The 19542-nt window shown below is 29.9% G+C and overlaps 1 protein-coding gene across 3 annotated transcripts in view; it reads left to right on the forward strand.

The window, feature by feature from the left end:
- LOC107452951 (Leucine-rich repeat kinase) overlaps positions 1-19542 on the forward strand; it is a 106841-nt gene that overhangs the window by 9355 nt on the left and 77944 nt on the right. For all 3 annotated transcript variants that reach the window (XM_043049649.2, XM_071185065.1, XM_043049650.2), the window contains exons 4-5: positions 14826-14866; positions 16619-16784. In XM_043049649.2, coding sequence (XP_042905583.1) covers positions 14826-14866; positions 16619-16784 — 207 coding nt within the window. The remainder of the gene's footprint in view (positions 1-14825; positions 14867-16618; positions 16785-19542) is intronic.

Below are 19542 nucleotides of genomic sequence, written 5' to 3' on the forward strand. Positions count from 1 at the left end.
TCACCAATTATTCACCAAATTTTAAAGAATTATCAAGAGAAGTAAAATAAATGTGTTTAATTTTTAATATTTGAATTCAATACACCAATTTTGTACTTTTACTTATATATTTTCAATAAATATAATTTATGTAAAAAAAAATTTAATACCTTTTTTGCATACCTTTCAAATACGTATTTAATTGCGGCTCGAGAAAAATTTCAAATTTTGAAAAATGGCTCGACTATTAAGGAGCTTGCCCACCCCTGGTATATATGCATAAAAAATTGACTAGTGTGTTAAAGTTTATTCACTTAAAGAAAGCTTCGTATCTTAACGAACCTTCCTTCACAAAGGGAATGCTGACCTCAGTTCCTCATGCGTTGAAATCGTTGACTGTATGCCAGAGCTTAGAATCGACAGTGTCTTTTTTTTTTCAAAACATTTGTTCCTATGGTGATGAAAGTTAATATTTTACAATTCATTCATACGTAGTTAGTTACCTAAATGATATAGTTGTTTGTTAGTTATTCTAAGTTCCAGTTCTGGTTAACGCGATAAAATTAAATCGATAAGTTGTTATAAAGAAATGGGAACAAAGCTATAGTAAGATTCAACTAAGGCTAAAAGAAATTATTCTTATTTTTTGGCGATTAAAAAAGAACTGTGTTTTTTATAATAGCTTTTTAGGCTTCAGAGGTATCAATCAATACTTAATTTGGCATTGGTGATATTTTTATGCAAGGTGTCCCACAACTCTTTCAATAGTAATTTTGAATAAAAGCACAGGTTTTAATTTTTAAAAAGAAATATATCGATGTAAAATGAATCGGTTTAAGTATCGACTAGCGTTCTTGATAGTTTGTTAAAGGGCTTCGCTTCGTTGATAACAACCTCATATTTTTTAAGAATTATGAATTTTTTATTGATTGGCGAGACTGGTTTCAGAAATTATCCAGTCCGGCAGCGGGCGCTGCATATTATCAGAACATCTGTAGATTTATTTTCATCTCAGAGTTTTTTTAAAAAAATTAAGAAAAAAAATCTTTTTGTATAACTGAGAGGAGAAGCAGAGAAATTATTTTTTTATTTCCTTTTTACTCTATTACTATTTGTTTCAAGTCCTTAGCAAAATTCCAAAAAATTCAAAAAATAAAATAATGAAAATTCCAAATAACATTTCCTCCTTTCAAAAATTCCAAATAACATTCTTTAATTTACTAGAATTTTGAAAAACAAAAAAAATTTAAATACGAGAAAAATTTTATAATTTTAAATTTGCTTGTCTATGCACATTGTACGAACCATTCCATTTTTAAATAAAGTTACAAATTTTTAACAATATTCTTTAGTGTGTAATTTTTATTCACCCTTTGTCTGTCTTAATTTTGTTTAGTTCGTTTTTAATTGTTATGATTACGCATAATTTTGATGTACCCATGTTATATTGAGTTTATTTTTAGGGAAGCCGACAAATTTAAATTAATGAGGATTGTGCTGCATATTGACTATGAAAATTCTGTTACCGGGTTGATAAGTAGCATAAGGTTATGTATGGTTAAGGTTATAATTGGGGGAGGTGATTGGCTGTCACATGCGTACTGTTTTGTCCAAATTTTAATAAATATTTCATTGAAGTGTTGCTGATTTTTGTTGATTCACTAATGTTTGGCAAAATTAACGGTCGCCACAGGGCGACTAGATATAAGAAATGGCGATTAAAAATTTGTTTGTTAAAAACCACCCCATGTGCCCCCAAAACACAAGTTTTTAACTTTAATTTCCCTTATTATTTATTACACGATAAAGTTGTTACCATCCCGTAACATTCAAGTTATTTTACGATGGTAAAAAATTTCGAATTGTTATTAACCATTTCATTCAAGTTCAAGTTAATTTTACGTTACTATTTTTTTTAAAAATTGATGGTCGATAATAATTAAAAGCAATCTAATTAATATAGTTTAATTATTACGATTACAATTCTTTCAGATTTATTTTGTAACGAATAAATTTAAGATTTGTTAATTAACATAAATTTTATAATGCTTTAGTTGTTCAAAAATTTGCATCCTAAATTTTGTTAGTTGAAAACATTATATATACAGTGTTTTCATTTTACATATGCCTTCTTGAAGAGACCAGGAAAACTTTTCTTCATTTTGGAAATGTTTATCATATTTTAAGAAATGCTTAAAAATATATGCCTTAGATTTTATTTTTATACTTACCAGAGGCTGAGTGGTAGCGCCTCGCACTCTCAGTCCTGGGTTCGATCCTCGGTCTGGGCAAGGTTGACTCAGTCTTTCAACCTTTCAGTGGGTCCATAAAATGAGTACCAACTTGGGGTAACTACTTGGGGACTAAACACTGGGGGTTCCGCTTTCGGCTGACCACCCAACCGGGAAATCTGCTCATACCCCAGAGCCCAAGCTCAAGAAAACTGAGATAGGCACAGTAGGCCTTGGCCTTCTATGGGCTGTCGCGCCATTGAGTTTAGTTTAGTTTTAGATTTCATAACTGGCTTTGAACAGCCGAGCCAATTATGAGTTTACGACTATCAATGTTCAACTCTGTAGCCTTGTAATTGTGAGCCCAACCCAGAAGAAAAGGGAACATCTGGATCAAGCATTGGGACAAACTAGCCTTCGTGGAGGATTTCTGGGTGGAACTAACCAGCATTTGCGTTATTTGGAGAATTAAACCACGAAAACCTTCCCCAATAAGCCTTACGCAAGGGGATTCTAACCCACGATCCGTCACGATTTTACGTCAGCACTGTGGTCAGTAAAATGCTTTACATTGATGATGTCATTAGTTTTTTTTTTTTTTTTAATAGCATAGAATTTTCAATTTTTGAAAAAAGTGGCCACTTTTAAAAGCGCTATTACTGGCCTCTAGCTAGTAATAAAATTTTCTAATTTTGGCCCTATATGCATCTCTCATTCTTATCCTTTAACGCGTAAATGATTCTGGGCTTGTTGAAGTAAGATTATAATCAAATTAGATTTTAAAAATAATTGTATAACAGCCTTAAATCGCAATATATTTTGCACCCCTGAATAAGCAGCTAAGAGGTTAAATAGTATTATAGTTATACTATTTGGAATTACAATAAAAAATGTTTTAATGGAGTTTGCATGAATGATAAGGATAATTCTTAATTGATAACATTATTAGCTATTCCTAATCTAGAATTGGCGTATAGATCAAGGGTAGTTTGATTTGTGGACACAATAATAATTTAATAGATTATTTTAGATAATGATTTTATTTATCTCCTTAGCGTAATCAGGTAATTCAATTCAATAAAAGAACGCATTTTTTTTCAAGGAAAAGAATGTTCCGACTTTGTCGGCTTTGCTTGCTGTCATTTTTTAAAAATTTTATTAAACTGACGTATGCATTAAAAACAAGATTCAGTAATAGGTGTCGTTATAATTGGTGATATGAAGGTGTGTTCGGATACCAGGATCCAACTCCTTTATTAGATGCCCTTGAATTGAGAAGTTTAATCACTAAAATACTCTATTTCATTGTAAAAAATTGGAAAATATATAATTTACAAAGAACTGAACCCATATTTTATGTAAAAGTAAGCAGATATTAATATACAGGGTGTTCCAAAATTTGTTGCACAAACTCAGAGGGCTGATAAAAGGTATTAAGAGTATGAGAACTTAGGATCGTAAAGCATTTTGAGAGGTTGAAAATCGCGAGAAACTAAACTACAAAGATACCGCAAATTAGCTAACAACAAATAAATTTATTTGAATATAACTAAAGTTTTTCAAAGCGGCGCCCTCTGGCGTTACAGCAATGCTTACAACGACATAAAAACGATTCCCGGATGCTTTTAAATCGCCAAGTGTCTTTTTAATGTAAGTGACAATCCTAAATGACCTCCACCCTTCGTCTCTTTATTTTCTTAACTTTCTCTCTATATATTATTTCGCTTTATTTAATCATCCTAAAACATCAAAATTAATTTTTTTTAAAGTTTATTTCTTCATGAAATGTTTTCTTTTAGCCAAGTATTTACTTGTTAAAAAATTTGAATTTCATAATCAAAGCAATAGTAATAAATGTAAAAGTTTTAATGTTTTAAGACGTCGATTAGATGCACGCCTTAGGATGGGGTCTGGTTGCATTGCTTAAATGGTAAGCTCTCTGCACGCCACGTAATTAGAAACACTAGGAAAAAAAATTTAGCTTGGAAAAACTTCTTGGGAAGGCCAAGGCCCACTCTAGGCTGTCGAGCCATTGATGATGATGATAAGGAAATGTAGGGGGGGGCGTGAATGAGCGAGAGGAAACATTACTGAGCAGATTATATTATTCGTTACATGCAAAGGGGCCATTCATAAATATCATGCTAAGAAGGGGAAGGGGGGTAACAAGTGTATCATCGCTTATTTTGGTTAAAATAAAAACATCTACAATCTGTAAATTATAATTTTTTTTTTTTTTTGAAAATATGTATAATGCGTAATAAGAAAAAAAAAAAAAAAGAAACACCTTGAATAACTTCAAATCTAGATCGGATTTTAACGTAGTAGGACTAAATCTTGATGGTAAAATTTGATTCTCAGGATTTAGCCTTATAAAATTAATATTTAAAATGAAATAAAAATTTGTATACCTAACAATTCAAAATTTTTTCGACTATCATTAGGTAAAATAAAAATAAATAATTATTCAAATCATTTTTTTCATGGAGTTGTCTTTGGATAAAATTTTTTTTTTAATTCTGTGTAAAAATGTTTTGATTCGCTTGAAAAATTCTCCTGATATATCGAACTACGCAAAAAAGTCAAATTAATAGTAAGGGGCCCAAAACTAATAAGGGGAACTAATAAATAGTAAGGGGACCGCTCTTTTGACTAAACTATTGGAGCCATTGGTATCTTTTTGACTAAACTATTGGTATTGCCACTACCCCATATATTTTGAGGGTCAGGAATCTAAATCCGTAAAAAATATATGTTTATTTAGAGAAAGTAAGTTTTGTGTTAGATTTCGTAACTTAAAATATCGGATATCGTTTGCTTCAATTAATTTGCGAATTTAGAAAAGTAAGTTATCGTGTTAGATTTCGTAACTTAAAATATCGGATATCGTTTGTTTCAATTAATTAGCACATTTAGAGAAAGTAAGTTTTCGTGTTAGATTTCGTAACTTAAAATTTCGGATATCGTTTGCTTCAATTAATTTGCACATTTAGAGAAAGTAAGTTTTCGTGTTAGATTTCGTAACTTAAAATATCAGATATCGTTTGCTTCAATTAATTAGCACATTTCATGGAGTCTTCCTAGTATGAGAACATTTTATTCAGGGTGATTCGTTTTTTTTTTCCTTCCCTTTTTTTGTGTTTGTGTGCTCACTGTAAAAATAATACTTATTGTTGTCATGCATACAAAAGTATAGTTAAAGCTATAAAATATAATTTGAAATAATTAAGTAGTATTGTAACATAAAGCTCTGTTTACTGCAAGTATTGTATGTTTATGTTATATAGTTTGACTTTTGACAAGAGGAGGTAGTGAGTATGTGAAGTGTGACATTTTGTGACAAAAATGAGGAAGGGGTCAAAATATTGAAAAAAAAGGAGACACCATTTATGGGTGGCCCTGATGAGACAATTGAAAATTTTTAAATTTATAGGTGTAAACGATTCGAAATGTTATATTCAGTGTGTCTATATTATTTTTTGAAATTTTAACGGTAAATTAGGTGGTTTTTTCATGATTGTCAGAGATAATTTAGAAAATTTAATTTTTTAATCTTACAGTTATAAATTAAATCAAAGCTTATTGATGTATAAGATCCAAAACATTACTTTCTGTGTGCATTTATTTTTGTAAAATTTTATCACAAAGTAAGGTGGTATTTTAATAAGCTTCTTTGCGCAGATCGTATTTGTAATTAAAAAGAAATGTGGTGAACTTTATAAATTTTTTTTTTTAAATTTTAAAACAAGCATTAAACATACCAAATTTATAAATGTCAAAGTTAAGAAGCATTGCGTTAAGTGTGTTTACATTTTTAGACTTTTTTTAATTCAAAGTAAGGCAGAGATTAATATGTGATCGTTGAACAGATCATTCTGGCAATAAAAATGCAATGATTTTAACAATTTGGGCGCATTTTAGTAATTAAAATGTTTGATTTTATTTTTTAATTTTAAACCAAGTACTAAACATATAAAATTTCATAAATGTAAAAGTTAAGAAGCGTTTTATTAAATGTGTTTACATTTTTAATTTTTTAAGGCAAAGTAAGGTAGTTGTTAATATGTGATAGTTGGACAGATCATTTTGGCCATAAAAATGCAATGATTTTAACAAATTTGAATGCATTTTAGCTATTAAAATGCATGATTTAGAAAATTTTATTTTTAAATTTTAATTAGATATAAATCAAATCCAAATATATAAATGTAAAAAATTCATTTTGTTTCCTTAGAAATTCGTTCCTCCTATATATTTTCCACTATAGATTTTTAAAAGGAATTAAATTTACGAACAATATTTGTTAATTTTTTTTTTAATTTAAAATTGTTTATTTTTTTAGTTGGTAAACAATATGTTTTAAAATAGAGGAATTTAGCATGTTTGAAATACTACATATTAAAACTAATATGTAGTACTACATAAAANTCAGAGAAATAAAAATAGTTTTCTGATTTATTTTACCTTTCGTAATTAAGTTTTAAATGTTATTTGAGAAAAACACAAGTTTTTTTTCCTCTCCAAATAACGTTAAGAAATTAAATAACTAGGAAGAAGCCATCCAAGTGTAGTGTTTAACCCAGTTTCATTGATTTATTCGTGTTATTCAGTTGCTTTAGTTTTTTTTTAAACCTTATGTATTTATTCTACTAAAATTACTCGCTTCCTCGGTATTCATCGATGCAGATGAATGAAGACGAATTTACGAACACGCTACATCTAATCATGCTGGCATTCGTTGCTATATTTTCTTTTAAAAAACAACGGATGTTTCCATTTCCTTACATAGTTTACAAACTCTGTGAGGTACAAAATTGGCTACGTTAAAGAACAGGCTCAGTTATTTTACACCAATCAAGAGAAACAGAGCAAATACTTTGACCGCTAATTGTGATACGGGTTCCTTTTTTTTTATTATTAGTCATTGAAAAAATATTAACCAGCATGAATTAGCTTAATTAAGTACATGGAGGACTTTTCACACAAGGTCAGAAATTTTTTCATTTTCTATGCAACTTAGATAAAGTTAATTTTGGTTAATCTAAAGTTATTCTTAGATACTTGAGTTCTATAAGGATACTGAAATTAGTAAATTTAACTTTACGTCATGAAGACTTAAAAGTATTTTCATACAAAACTGTAACCAGTAATCTTCTACCTGTTGGGGACCAATGATTATGATAGTTCGCAAACTTCATTAAGAATTAAGTATATCTAATATACAATAATAGAGGGGGAAATATATCTCTATTAGTTTTCATATTATTAGGTTGTTGGGAAAGTTCGTGCTGATTTTGAAGAATAATTGAAAAGAAGCGCATTTAAATTTTGGTTATATTTAATCAATTATATAAGTGCCATTCTGCTCTACAACCTTTTTTCATTTTCTATGCAACTTAGATAAAGTTAATTTTGGTTAATCTAAAGTTATTCTTAGATACTTGAGTACTAAAGTATAAGGATACTAAAATTAGTAAATTTAACTTAACGTCATTTGATTGCACGATGAAACTTATGTTTTTTTCTCTTATATATTTGACTTTCACCTCCTCTAAGTTTCTTTCTGCAATCAAACAAGTTTTTATATTTTTATTCCTATCTGACTCATGAGCTATTCGTCAGATTTAGATCCCGGCTTAAATATTTCATTGACATTGTGCGTAATTTTTTGACTAGGATTCTAACAAGACGTATTAAAGACTGATAATACGGCGTATTATATTCTAATGTTAAGTGATTTTGAATGACATCTACGAATATCTTAAAATTTGTGTTTTCAGTCCATGACTTAAATAAAGAGATAGAGCATCCGCCTCTCAATGAGGTGAACCGGGTTCGAATCCCAGCTCTGGTCGATACAAATTCCGCATTCGACTTGCTCTGACCACTGTGCTGACGTAAAATATTCTCAGTGGATCATGTTATAAAGTCCCCCTGTAGTCAAGCTAACCGTGGGAGGTTTTCGCAGTTTTCCTCTCCATGCGGGATAGTTCTATTTAAACAGTTCTCCACGATGGCAAATTTCTCTCAATACCTCATCCAGGAGTTACCTTTTCTTCTGAATTGGGTTCCCGAAATTGGGTCGGCTGTTCAAAATCGGTTATAATATTAAATAAAATGACTTAAATAGAGCCGTGTTGGTTCAGAGTATAGAGCTCTCGACTCCCAATGAGGTGTCCTGGGTTCGAATCCCAACGACGGCTGGTCGACGCGAATTCCGCATCCGGCAAGCACTAACCACAGTTGCTACTTAAAATATCATCAGCTGTTTGACGGATCATGGGTTTAAGTCCCCTTGCGAAAGGGTAATCGGAGAAAGTTTTCGTGATTTTCCTCTCCGTGTAACACAAATGCTGGATAGTTCATATCGGGTTCATGATATTCGGGTTCATTAAATGTGGGATCATCATAAAGTACTCCACGGAGGCAAATTGTTTGTAATACTTGATACGGGAGTTCCCTTTTCCCCTGGATTGGGTTTAAAATTACAATACTACGCAGTTTAATATGAAGGCCGTAAACTGTTCGACACCGGTTATAAAATAAATGATATAACAATTTAATTCTGATATGAATTTATTTACTACGTATTAGTCCAAATGAAGGTATCGTATACTTTTTGTTACGTATGACTAATGCTAAACAACGTAATAAAGAAACACAAATAAGATACAAGAATCGATTGTATAATGATGTTGTACATTTCCATACCATTATTTATGCTTCCTCTACGGTGTTTAGATTTATTCATTGCATATTTATAATTAAGGACAATGACAATTTAAAAACGGTGCGATGTGTTAAAAAAATGCAAACTGATACATGCTTTTATACAGGGTGCGTAGCGTTTTTAAAAAGTGCTTAAAGGTGCTTATTTTTGATTTACGTTTTTTAAAAGCCCTTAAAGGTGCTTTTTTTCTTCTAGGTTTGTAAAAATAAAAAGTGCTTAATTTTCTATCTTTTCAAAATAGATTTTTTCTTTGCCACATCGATTGTCGTTCTAAATTACAAAAAATACATAATTTTCACAACTTCCTCTTCAATATTTATCAGAAGCTATTTATTATATCATGATTAGGTAAAGTTTTTGAAAATGCTTTTGAATTTTATAGCTTTTATGTTTATAAATTAAGAACTTTAAACGATCGAAAAAAATAATTTTTAGTACTGCGCAGATTATAATTATGATTTTTTTTTTTGGAAAGTGAGTAAAAATATTTTTTGAGTGCTTAAAAAAGTACTTAAAAGGTGCTTAATTTTTGTTGAAAAATCTAGCTGTTATAAATTTTTTTAGAAGAAATATTTAAATTTTTTTTTTTTAATTTGAGATGCTTTAAAATGTGTAAACTCGGTTGTAATGGAAGGTCGTTCGCCTATTCTAAGTAGGCGAACAGACGTGGGTACGCGATTACGCAATGTTTTTCTTTAGATCCATCTAATTTCGAAAAAAGATTCTACATGCGGTTTGTGGGAAGACCTAGCTCAATAAAAATGCAAATTGCCCGGAGTTTCTTACCGGTCGGTTTAGCTGTTTCCCTAAATTTGCAGTTTCCGTTCTTAGACTAGTTAAGTTCCTTGAACCATGTCTAATCTTAAATAACAAAAATTAGTCATGTGTCTCGATAACATGAAGCTTGTACACGATAAAAGTAGGATTTGTGAAAAGATTTCATCGAAAATTGATGATTACGATGATTGGAATAAAAAAGAATTCCACATCTCTTAGAGAATTTATCCAATATCGCTCATCAGGTTGAAGGAAAATTTGCAGAAATCGGATAAGGAAATTCCACTATGTCTAAGAATTTCGTGTTACCAAGAATAAATATTTAAAAAAGAAAAGTTGCTTAAATTTTCCAGAAATTCATAATGAGTGTCGTTATTTTGTTTGTTTAATTTAAAATGTTTTATATTCTTGCAAATTCGTTGTGAATTCTATTGTTTCGTTAGAAATATCTTAATGGTCTTAGTGAGAATTTTTTAAACTTTTTTTTCAATTATCCTTTACTTAACTCGCAAAGATAAATCGGAATTCGTCATGTAGAAATCTTCAGAGGAAGGCAATGGCTCATGTTGGGCTGTCTGGCTAACTATGATGACGATGATGACCTCGCAACAATGTAACTTGAGGGAAAGGATATTTTATAACCGTCGTTGAACAACCGATCCAATTCTTCGTTTACGACTGCTAATGTTCAATTCCGTTGCCTTGTATTGTTGAACCCGATCCAGAAGACAAGGGAACTCCTGAATCAAACATTGGGACAAACTTGTCTTTGTAGAGGACTTTTTGATGGAATGAACCCGCATTTGCGTCGCATGGTGAATGAAACCATAATAACCACCCTTTGTTATCCCTATGGGAAGGGGATTCTAACCCATGATCCGTCTATCAGTGAGGATATTATACGTTAGGACTGTGGTCAGGGCGAGTCGAAAGCAGAATTCGTATAAAGCAGCCTCCGCTGGTATTCAAACCTGGGTTACCTCATTAGGGGATGTATGCTCTACCCCCTGAGCCCCCGTGACCTTTTCTCATTTTCTATAACAATTAAGGATTATCAAATGTAAAAATTCATTTTGTTCACGTTTTGATGTTCAACTATGACTTTCCGTTAGCCAACCCGCGTAACTGCTTCAAATTCATCAATGTATTTCTAGTAAAATTTCCCACTAAAACATTGAACATTCTGGTTTTAAAATGTACAGTACCTAAAAAAAAAAATGGAACACCCTGAATAATTTTTGATCTAAGTATCGGATCTTCACGTTTTAGGACTTAAAGATTCCGGGGAGTGGGGTGGATCTCAAATATGCTAATTAATTAGTGCAGACGATATTTTGAGTTACGAAATCAGAAAAAAAAACCTTACTTTCTCTGAATAAAGTACCATATTTATGATGGATTCAGATTCCGGAAATCTGGGAAATATAGTCCCAATAGTTTGGCCAGAAGAGCGGTCCAAAAATTGAACCCCTTAATATTGATTTCACTTTTGCTTATTTCCATTATCTCGAGAACTTGAAAAAATTTTGCACACACTTATAAAGTTCGTTTATCTATTTCTGCTGATTGTAGAGCCGTTCGTTTTGTCATTTTCCCATCAAGTTAAACTGGTAATAATTCTCAAATTGTAAAATTTTTTTTATTTCATCGTAATCCCTGTACACTGTTCTACTCACCTTAGTAATTTCAAGTTCTTATGAGCAACAAAGCAAAATGCAACGTTAAGTTAAACACCAAAAACAGATGCGATTCTTACGATTTTTTTTTTTCCTTTTATGTGCAGAGAGAACACTAAGTTATGACTAATTATATTCTCGAATCGTTGCATATGTCTAACTTGCTCTTTAAACTAAATAAAATATTTTTGTCTTACAAATTTGAATGGTCTGGAGAAAAGCAGCTAAAATCAAATTTTTACACGAACTTTTACATTTTCCGAAAATGGAAGTACCTTATTTGAAATAATGATGACAAAACGAAAATATCTTTACATATTTTGCAACAATCTTATGAATTTTTAGTAAACATTTTCTTTCAATATTGCTTTGTGTTTATGAGGAACAAATCAATCACTTTTATCGGTAGCTGTTAACTTGTTCCCACCTTATATAAATATTTCCTAAAAGTTAGTCCGAAGCAAAAGTTTTTAAAATTTTGCAGAGAGATTTATCTGAATGACATATAATACGATTCTAATATAAATGTAAATATATTAAAAGGAAATCCGATATTTGATTTGTTGAAAATTTTTTAAATTTTACGGATGTCTAACTTATAAATGTAGAATTCCTTGCAGCAAAATTGCTTAGACCAATATTCATTAATCTTGACCCAATAAGGGTAAAAAATGCCGATGTTTCCGATATTGGCCCTATGTAGAACTTTTAGATTAACCTAATATTTTATATCGATTATTCAGCCAATATCGGCCTTATTTAGAATTGTCTATTTCACTCGATATTTTACAGCCATTTTTCAACCAATATCGGTCCTGTATAGAATTGTATTGCCCAATATTAAAAGCCATTCTAAGATTAATCTTAAATTTTGACAACCCATTATTGGTACATCGGTGCATATTCTTATAGGACCTATATTAAGCCAATTTTGAGCCAAACTGGAGCCAAGGTAAAATTCTTAGGGATAATCAATGGGGAAAATGTGAACCTAAAAATCCGATATTGGATTTGTTCTTAAGTTTTTAAATTCTGCGAACAACTATTGGAGCCTAATAACTGTGATTATTATTTTAATTTCAATGTGAAAATGTGTGTTAAACAATAAATCTCATTATTGAATTTTTACAAGAGTTTTTGAATTTTCCGAATAATTAGTACTGCTGAGCAATAATGATAACGATTTTAATATCAATGTGGAAAATCCGATATTTGATTTATTCAAAGCTTTTTAAATTTCGCCGATATCCAACGAACCTGAATAATATAGAGAATAAGATTTTTCTGCCAAACATGAATTCATAAGCCCGACATTGCTCAAATTTTGCAGATAACTAGCATAACTGAATGATTTTGATAACTGATTTTAATATTAATGTGAATCGAAAAATCTGATGTTGGATTTATGCACGGCTTTCTAAATTCTACGAATAACTAGCATAACTACATAACGTAGAATACAATTTTAACATCCTAGTTGAAAACGATATTTGCTCTAGAACTTGATGGTCCGTTGCCATTGATGTCAATAGAATTTCCTATATTATATTACCTTAGCATTCTCAAATACTAATTTAAAATTTGTCTTTAACGGATCTCAAATGTAAAACAGGTACAGTTTTTTTTTCTTTTAAAAAAAAAGAAGAATGAATGGATGAATAGTGTATGAGTGAAAGGATGCGAGAAAGTAGAATAACAATATTCTATTGTTACACGCGAAAGAAAAAAAAAACTTACATCCTACCTGTGTATGATTATATAAACATTCGCAATAAATTGTGTATCCTTTGCATTTGTAATTTTTTTCTAGCTTATAACTGTTTTGCAACTTAAAAAATTTTAATTAACTGTGACAATGGAACAAACAATAAAATAATGTTATTTAATTTTTATAGCTAGAATCGATTATTTTAATTTGAATAGTTAATTACAAAAGGAATAATGTTTCTGACGTAGCGCAACGTACGTAGCGCAACGTAACGATTCAAATTAAATGGTTAACATTTTAAAAATTTTATCAACTTTGACAATAACAAACAATAAAATAAAGTTAACGAAGGTTTATACTTTAAATCTATTATGTTTCTAAGGTAAAATACGTAACATAACCAAAATAATGTAACGGTTCAAATTAAACGAAGTATCATTTTAAAATTTTAATTAAGTGGGACAATATAACAAACAATTAAATAAAGTTACTTATTTTTATAGTTTAAATCGACTAATGGAATGGTTAATTGGAAAATTGATTATGTTTCTAACATTTCGTACGTAACATAAGCGTAATGGTTCAAATTAAATGGAACATCATTTCAAAATTTTTATTAACTGAAACAAGGAAATAAAGGTCATAATTTTTTATAGTTTAAATTGATTATGTTTCTAAGGTAATGTACATAACGTAATTAAAATAGCGTAACGACTCAAATTGAACAAACTACGATTTTAAAGTTTTAATTAATGATTATAATAAACAATAAAGGTACTAAATTGTGATAGTTTAAATAGATTAATTGAATTTTTTAATTAGAAAAGTTATTATGTTTCAAAAATATAATTAGAGTAGTATTATTCTTTTTTTAATTTCCCGCTCGATTTATGATTATATTTTACATCTGTGTGAATAAATATTTCAGTTTTGTATTAACTTTTACGTTTTCTGACTAATTCTTCTCTAAGATTTTCTAGATGCTTTTTTTTTTTTACTCAATAATTTTTTATTTTCATTGTTCATAAATCATTCAAAATTAATTTCATGCTGATTTTAAAAATCAACTGTTTTCACTAAATTAAACATATATGATATCAAAACCGAATTTCTGTTCTTAGAACGGCATATGTTGTTTTTGCTATTATGATGTTAGTAACAAAGTTGTTTTTTATTCGTATTCCTTGATAATGAATAAGTTATATAATACACTTTTAAAAAAAGATTGCTTTTAAAATTTCTTTCTTTACTTTAAATTTTATACTTTGTATACTTTAAATTTTATACAATGTATGTAAAACATTTTTTAGCATTAATTATATGATGTTAATGATAATACTTGGTGTAATTATTATTTAATAGTGTGTAATTGTTATTTAACTAATAATGTCATGACAAGTGTTTTAGCATAGATTTTGATAATCAAGATTATTTCAGCTATCTATTCAAATCAATTTTAAAGATTCTTCGGATTCATGGAAGGAAAATATATTAATAATTAAGATTATTTTGTGTGGGAGGACTTTTTTAAGAAATATTTGATTTTTGAGACAATTATCTAATTTTTTATTGTATTTTTTTCAATTTTTATATACATATATATTTCTAAAATAGTTGCATTATGTTTTTTTTTTCATTAAATAAAATAGATAACTTTTTTTTAATTATCAATGTATTATTTATTTTTCATATTAGTAATATTTTATTTTAAATTTTTTTTTTAGCTGACCCAAACATAGCTTGTGGAGTTAAAGAACAGTACAAGGTATTTAAAGTTATTAAAACATTTCATTAGACATTTATTCAACCATCTAATGTTGTTTTCATTTAATTAATTTCCTCTGTCTACAAAAACGAGTCACACGTGATGTGAAATATGGGCGAAATATGAATGTCATATGAGTCAGACTCATGGCGTGAATTATGGGCCATACGTTGCCATTGCGCAATATAGATAATGCTTTGCAAATAGATAATGATTTAATTCTGAATGCAACCGAAGGAACTATTTTGCTCACTTTAATGAAAAATTTGTTTTCAGAAATGTAAATTTTACCTCTTAGTTTCAAAAATAAATACTTGCATTTTACCCAATACTATTTTTTACTGCTTTGCAAACGAAGGGGTTGATGGAGGCACGGTACTCGAATTTTGAGATAATAACGGTATAAAAACGGTACTCAAATTTTGATATAATAACTGTTTAGAAACGGTACTCAAATTTTGAGATAAATGTCGGATGAGTGTCTGTACTTATGTGAGATAAAGGTATGACAATATTTTCCTACCTTCTACATTTCATATGTTGAAGTTTTAAATAAAGCGAGATGCTCAAAATATTCATATTCTTTTTACGAAATTTATCCAAAATTAAACGTAATTATTATTATTATTATTTATATTTTATTATTTATTTATTCATTTTTTTGTCTTGTGATACATTCATTATGAAATTCGAGGTTGATTAGGATTTGCTGTTTTTTTTTTTTCTGAGGACCTCAGTTGTTTTCTTTTAAACGATTGGACTTTTTTTCCTTTTGTTCATTTTATTTTCGGAGCATTGTTTAAAATGCTGTGTTCTGATTTTGTTGTCCTTATCAATCATTTATGTAAGTGTGACTGCAACGTTCAGGTAGAATTTTTGAAATGTGTAGTTTAGTTTAATGTTAATAGTTTGTGACACAATGATAAAAAAACAAATTTTATTTGCAGTTATAATTATTTTTTTTTTAAGCAAAGCTAATTCTCGAACAACATCGACAAAGTTTATATGTTATTCTTTGTTATTCCACGAACGTCTAATTATTTCAAAGGATTAGTTCATTCATGTGAAAGCATTAGAAATAATAAATAAAATCAGTAAAGGAATATTTTATTCTCTTTACAGTATTGTAAAATAAGTTTTAGAAAAATGTATTTTTCTTAAGTATAATTTTTAAAAATTGGCTGTCCCTGTGATTCGAACCACGAACTCTCGGCCTTAGCAATTTTTTGCTTCATACCACTTAACCTCAAAGTTCACGAAAAGTGACGAAACCGTTTCCTGGTTTATGATTCGAACGAACATTTCGTCAAAGTAACGAAATAACTATTCTCGCTTCTTCGAAGAAATGAATTTCGTCAAAAGTAAAGAAATATTTCGTCACACTCTCATAGTTAACGCTCTCCCATAATGGACTGCGATGAGATTCCGAATAGAGTAAACATTTTCGTCACATTTGAGAGTTAAAGTTTTGTCACAAATCACATGATTTTGAGACGAAAGGGATCTCAAAATTAACGAAATGCAGCTTAAGGTTTGCTGAATTGTCCTAAGTGAGAGTATTATTTCTGAGAGTTAGCTTTGAAACCTATTGTAAATGCAGAGTTATTTATTTTTTAATTCTAATATTCGAAAACAACACATTATACTTTTTTTGCCATAAATATTTCCTTTTTATATATAATCAGTAATTTTGACAAAATAATTATGATCTAATCGTTTTACAATTAAAATTAAAATTTTTTTCTATTTCAGACAGCGTTGCATATAGCAGCTGAAAATGGTCATCGCGACATTTGTAAGTTGCTTTTAGAATATGATGCTGACATACTTGCTAAAGATAGTACGGGATTAACTGCGATGGACTTGGCGGAGAAAAACGAACATCCACATGTGATGGAATTGTTGAAGGAAGTCGCCAGTAAGTACCTTTAATTTGACGCTCTAATAGCCGAACTTATTTGTTCCATTTGAATGGACTCATTGATAAGCTCTGTTGTGTGTGTATGAATCACTAATTGATGAGCTGTTTCTAATGACGGAGTTGAGGCTACTATCTTATTAGTGAAAGTAAAATAAATTTTCTTTTGAATTTGCTCGTATCACTCTTTGTATCTAACAGTGAGCTCTTTCTATCCTTAATTTTTTTCCTTTTTTCTTCTTGATTAACTTTTATTCGTGGAGTTATCATTCTATAGCGAAACATTTTACAAATAAAAGGAAAATTAAATTATCTTTTTTATTATAGCTTTAAAAAAAATAGCATACTATCCTTAGAGCTTCTTTAGATTTTTTTTTTCGAAAAATTTTAGTTTAAATTTTCATTGCAACTCAAAATCATTTATTCAAACTATGCATATTGTATTTTTGAATAGTTAATGCTATATATATTAAAGCTATGTTTAAAAAAGTTGAGGTATATCTATATTGAATATATCTATATAGAATTGATTGATATAGAATATATTGAGTATATCTATAAAAGTATGAGGTATATCTAATATAGATTTTTCAAAATGCTTTTATTCTTGTTAAAGTCAACGAAAATGGATTTGGAGGCTTTAAACTTCTCTTTGCAAAATGCAAGGTAAAATATTTTTAAGAAATTTTAATTCGATCAATCCTTTTATAAGAATGCATATTTGTAAAATTTTAATGCATAGTCATGGCTTCTTCTGAAATGAAAAAAATAAATAAATTAAAATATTAAAATTGGTGAAAAAAAGTTTTTTTTCAAGTTTAGACTAACCGATTTAATTAAAAAATAGTAATTTGATTACTCAATGCTTTTTCTCACCAACTTTTTCTGTGTCCTGCTTGCATGAAAACGTAGAGATTTTGATTTTGTATTTTATTCACGGTCTTGTTTGAAACAGTAAATATGAAGGGGGGGAAAATGTTAATAGATTCGATGTTTTAAAAATTTTACATGTATGAAAAATACTTCTTCGATTCCGTTTGTTCGGGGCTTTACTTTCTTAGAAACATATTGTGTCCTGGTTACATTGAATTCTACATTAATTCGAATCAATTTTCGAATACGTTGCCAAAATTTAAAATTCGGAGTTATCTAATAAAACTTATTAGGCCACATAGATGAGTGTCACTAGTGATCTAAGCTTACATCAAAAGCCAGAAGAGAAAGGTAGTGTGTAATGGGAAGGTGCGCAGAGAAAAGGCATATTTCGCCGGTTTTTTTTTGACAAATGCCCTTTTATTTTTTATTTTGTAATTTTTTTTTAATAAGTAGAAATTTTTTTATGTATTGTAAAATGTGCTTATATCTATAATTTTTTGCTTACCTTGCAATTTTTTTTAAAAATTATTTTAAAGTTGGTTGGTTGAACAATTCTGTGCACTGCTTTTTCTTGCTATTTTAGTTGTTTATTTTATTTATTTTGTTGGGGTCGATAAAATTTAGAATTTTTTGGTATAAAATTTTTTACACCGTTTTTAAATTACAATTTTGAACAACGTTTATCCTCAGAGCTATAAAAGTTCGATTGTAGCTGTATTTTTAAGACTTTATTTCTAAAGAACTATGCGATTGATTTCGTACAAATTTTGTATTTTGTCATTTAAAAATAAACAGTGTAAAATGAATTGCATGCATAAAAATTTGTATTCCCCACAATTTTTTTTTTAATGAATAATAAAAAATGCTAAATAGTTATTAAAAATTTTTTTATTACAATAAATGGAATTTATAATAGCCGCCACATTCACCACCACATTCAAGAGTGTTCTAATAGAGCACTAAAAAAGCTCAACATCCTTAGGAGGCTTTGTGGCACAAAATGGGGTGCTGCACCAAAAACACTGAAAACTACTTACACAACTCTTAAAGACCAATAATGGAATATGCCACACCTGTATGGTCACACTCCTCCTCTCCTTCAAGAGAGAGACTCGATAAAGTACAAGCGAAAGCTGCAAAAATAATGTCTGGTGCTGTCTCATCAACAAACAACTTAAGAATTCAAGAGGAATGCGGTTTGGTCCCTCTGGAAGAAAGGAGACAAATGTTAACTGTTATATTTACAAATAACGCCCATAATCTTGACGAGGGGCACATTTCACATCGTACTATTATAAACTGGAATAAAAAATCTAGACTCAAAAGGTCATCTCCCCTTCTGTTCGACAGGGCCATCAGAGAAAAAATTCACCTTAAACCCGAGGACTTACTTTTCAGAAACGAAACTCTCGCTATTGGAGTTGTTCCAGAGAATACGACAATCTGTCTAGAACTCATCGAGCCCTGCTCGAAAAAAGATCAAGCGAATAAACTCAAGGAAATTGGGATGAAAACTATCGACTCTCTATCTGGCCTCAATCATGTCAGGGCTTTTACTGATGGATCTTCTGACTCCACCTTCACCAACGGAGGTGCGGGAGTGGTACTGCTCCTTCCTGATGATCAAAGACGAGAATTCGCAACTGGTGCTGGAAAAATCGCATCTAATTTTACAGCAGAATTGATAGCCATTTCTACGGCTATCGAAACGTACATCAATCTTGAACCTTCGGAGCAGCTTAGTGGTATCACCATCTTCAGCGACTGCAGGTCTGCCTTACAGGCCCTCAGCAAAGGTACCTCAAGCCTTGTCCTGAATATCATAGAACAACTTGGACAACTTCAGCGCCTCCGGAAAAATTGCTTCTTGCAGTGCTTTAAC

Source organism: Parasteatoda tepidariorum, chromosome 9 (assembly GCF_043381705.1).
Source record: "Parasteatoda tepidariorum isolate YZ-2023 chromosome 9, CAS_Ptep_4.0, whole genome shotgun sequence".
Lineage (NCBI taxonomy): Eukaryota > Metazoa > Arthropoda > Arachnida > Araneae > Theridiidae > Parasteatoda > Parasteatoda tepidariorum.